Raw genomic sequence first — 2500 nt, 5'->3', positions numbered from 1 at the left:
AAAGTTATATTAGCCTGAAGAACAATTTTTTCTTAGCGAAAATCACGAAACGGCAACAAAATCTTTAAAAAGAGGTATTTTGGAGGAATGTCTTCTATCGTTTTGGCAAGTAACTGTATAATAAGCCGGAATTTTATCGCGAAAACATGGGTGTTGAACACACACAACTGCTGCTGCACACAGAAGTGCGCTGGCTCTCTCGAGGGAGAATACTCAACCGGCTGTTGGAATTACGATCTGAAGTACACACCTTTCTGATTGAGCACAGATCTCCCCATGCCACCTTGTTCCAGGACACAGACTGGCTTGCAAAGATGTGCTATCTGGCAGATATATTCAGCAAACTGAACGAACTGAATATGTCTCTGCAGGGAAAGGGCACCAGCATTTTAAACCTGTATGACAAGGTGGGTGGCTTCCTGAAGAAAGCAGAGCTGTGGAGAAGAGCCTCTGCACAGGGGGATTTCACCCGCTTTCCTCAGGTGGATGATTTTCTCTCTAGTGAGGATGTGAACAGAGCTCCAGTCAAGTTGGTCATCGTGGCCTGGGACATTTGAACAACTTGATTCAAAATTTTCATTCCTACTTTCCTGACATGGAGGATAAAGCTACACAGTTGGATTGCGTGAGAAACCCATTTCTCTTGTCCGAAGCAAATGGAAGCAAGCTACCTGTCACTAATCAGGAAGCACTCCTGGAAGTGTCATCTGACCGTGGCCTCCAGATGAAGTTTGCCACATCCACACTGATGAAGCAGGAGCACCCTGACCTGGGACAGAAAGCTTTGGAGCAGCTACTACCCTTTATATTTTTTCTATGGCAATGCTTTCCTTTAGACAATATATTTTGATTGACGTCGGCGTATTAATTGCAGAGCGGGACAATACAAAAAAAACTTTTAGTTTAGTTTAGTTAGGGCTGTGTACTGTTCCAGTGTGTTCACAGTCAGTTCAACAGTCAGCCTAACTTGATTTCACGAGCCAGGTAGCGAGCGTCTTGCTCCTTTATTGATGTCAGGTGAAAACATGAGTGAAACAATAATACACAAGAAACGGAAAATACTTAGAAGGTATCTTAACTAAACACAGCAAGTTACTATTAGATGCATTACACCAAGAATCAGAGCAACAGCAGATTACAGCACAGCTGGCTAATAAGCGCTAACGTTAGCCACCAACGGAGTTATGAATGAATGGTGTGCTAACGGTCACATATCTAAATGAATAATAATTACATTTTACGTTTCAACGAACTAACACAGTTCATAGAATTTAAACATAGGTCACTTAAACATATTTATCACAGTGTGAGACAGCGAAAAAACTTGTTTTCGAGGGTGTGAGTAAAAGGATAATTTATTAGAGGCTTACTAGATATGTGCGTTGCTAACTGTCACAGTTGTTCCCTATCTCACGAGACGAGTATGATGTCAAAGTAAAAGTCCGTCAACAGAAAGAAATACAATACTGTGTGCGTGCAGGGATGGATCACCGAATTTACGTACCGGGTCCATGAGCTCAGGGGGGCCCTAAACCAGAGCCTCTGCGTGAAGTCGATGTTATTAACTTTGCTTGCTGTCAATTGTTTTTAGACTTTGTATTTGTTAATATCAGAGGTGGCTTAAATCTATCTCTTATTTGTGGTTGGAAGTGGTGTATTTTGTTACACGTCCTGACCCATGGTTCATAATCCGTCCATGTGTGCGTGTCCATAACAACAATACACTACAACATGGAACATGAAATCACTCCAAGCAATAAACATTTGCTGACCTAAATAAGATGCTATTTGTTATTACTTGAGGTTATTTCAATAATTGACCATTTTAAGCTTGGCCTACCATTTTATGGGAGCGATGAGGGACAGGTGGGGCTTGAAAAGACACTCTAAATCTATACTGAAAACGGAGCAGTGATTTTATTTTGTTACAAGCACCGTATTTATTGTAGTCAGATAGAGTGCCACTGCCACCTATTGGTCATTCATGGTATTGCTGGTTTAACTAAAACCTGTATGTGTTGGGCCCATTTGGCCCTAGTTACTGAGGAATGACATATAGTTTAGTTTTAATGAAGAAAACGATTTTTTAATCTGGCATCCCTAGCCTTATTAGTGTGTATGCCCGTGTGTTTGTGTGTGTGTGTGTGTGTACCTGGAGAAGCAGTTGGCCGAGGTGAGCACGAGCGTCTCGGACACCAGAGTCCCTCCACAGGTGTGTGTGTGTGTGTGTGTGTGTGTGTGTGTGTGTGTGTGTGTGTGTGTGTGTGTGTGTGTGTGTGTGTGTGTACCTGGAGAAGCAGTTGGCTGAGGTGAGCACGAGCGTCTCGGACACAAGAGTTCCTCCGCAGGTGTGTGTCCCGTTCAGGTGCAGGCTGGCCAGCCACGGCCACACCCCCGCCGACACGTCTGATCCACCAATCAGACGAGAGTTCAGAGGGGCCCGTCCACACACCACCGCTGCCGGGGGAGAGAGGGATAATCACACACACAGGTAGGACAT

The 2500-nt window shown here is 43.9% G+C and overlaps 1 protein-coding gene across 1 annotated transcript in view; it reads right to left on the bottom strand.

Annotated features, from left to right (window-relative positions):
- Positions 1–2500, bottom strand: part of LOC122129952 (transmembrane protease serine 9-like) — a gene marked incomplete at its 5' end in the record, with an annotated part of 13174 nt that overhangs the window by 9084 nt on the left and 1590 nt on the right. The window contains one exon of the mRNA XM_042704687.1: positions 2289–2477. Coding sequence (XP_042560621.1) covers positions 2289–2477 — 189 coding nt within the window. The remainder of the gene's footprint in view (positions 1–2288; positions 2478–2500) is intronic.

The sequence above is a fragment of the Clupea harengus genome, unplaced genomic scaffold (assembly GCF_900700415.2).
Source record: "Clupea harengus unplaced genomic scaffold, Ch_v2.0.2, whole genome shotgun sequence".
Taxonomy (NCBI): Eukaryota; Metazoa; Chordata; class Actinopteri; order Clupeiformes; family Clupeidae; genus Clupea; species Clupea harengus.
Note: the sequence above shows the minus strand (reverse complement) of the source record. Positions and strands in the feature narration are given on the sequence as shown.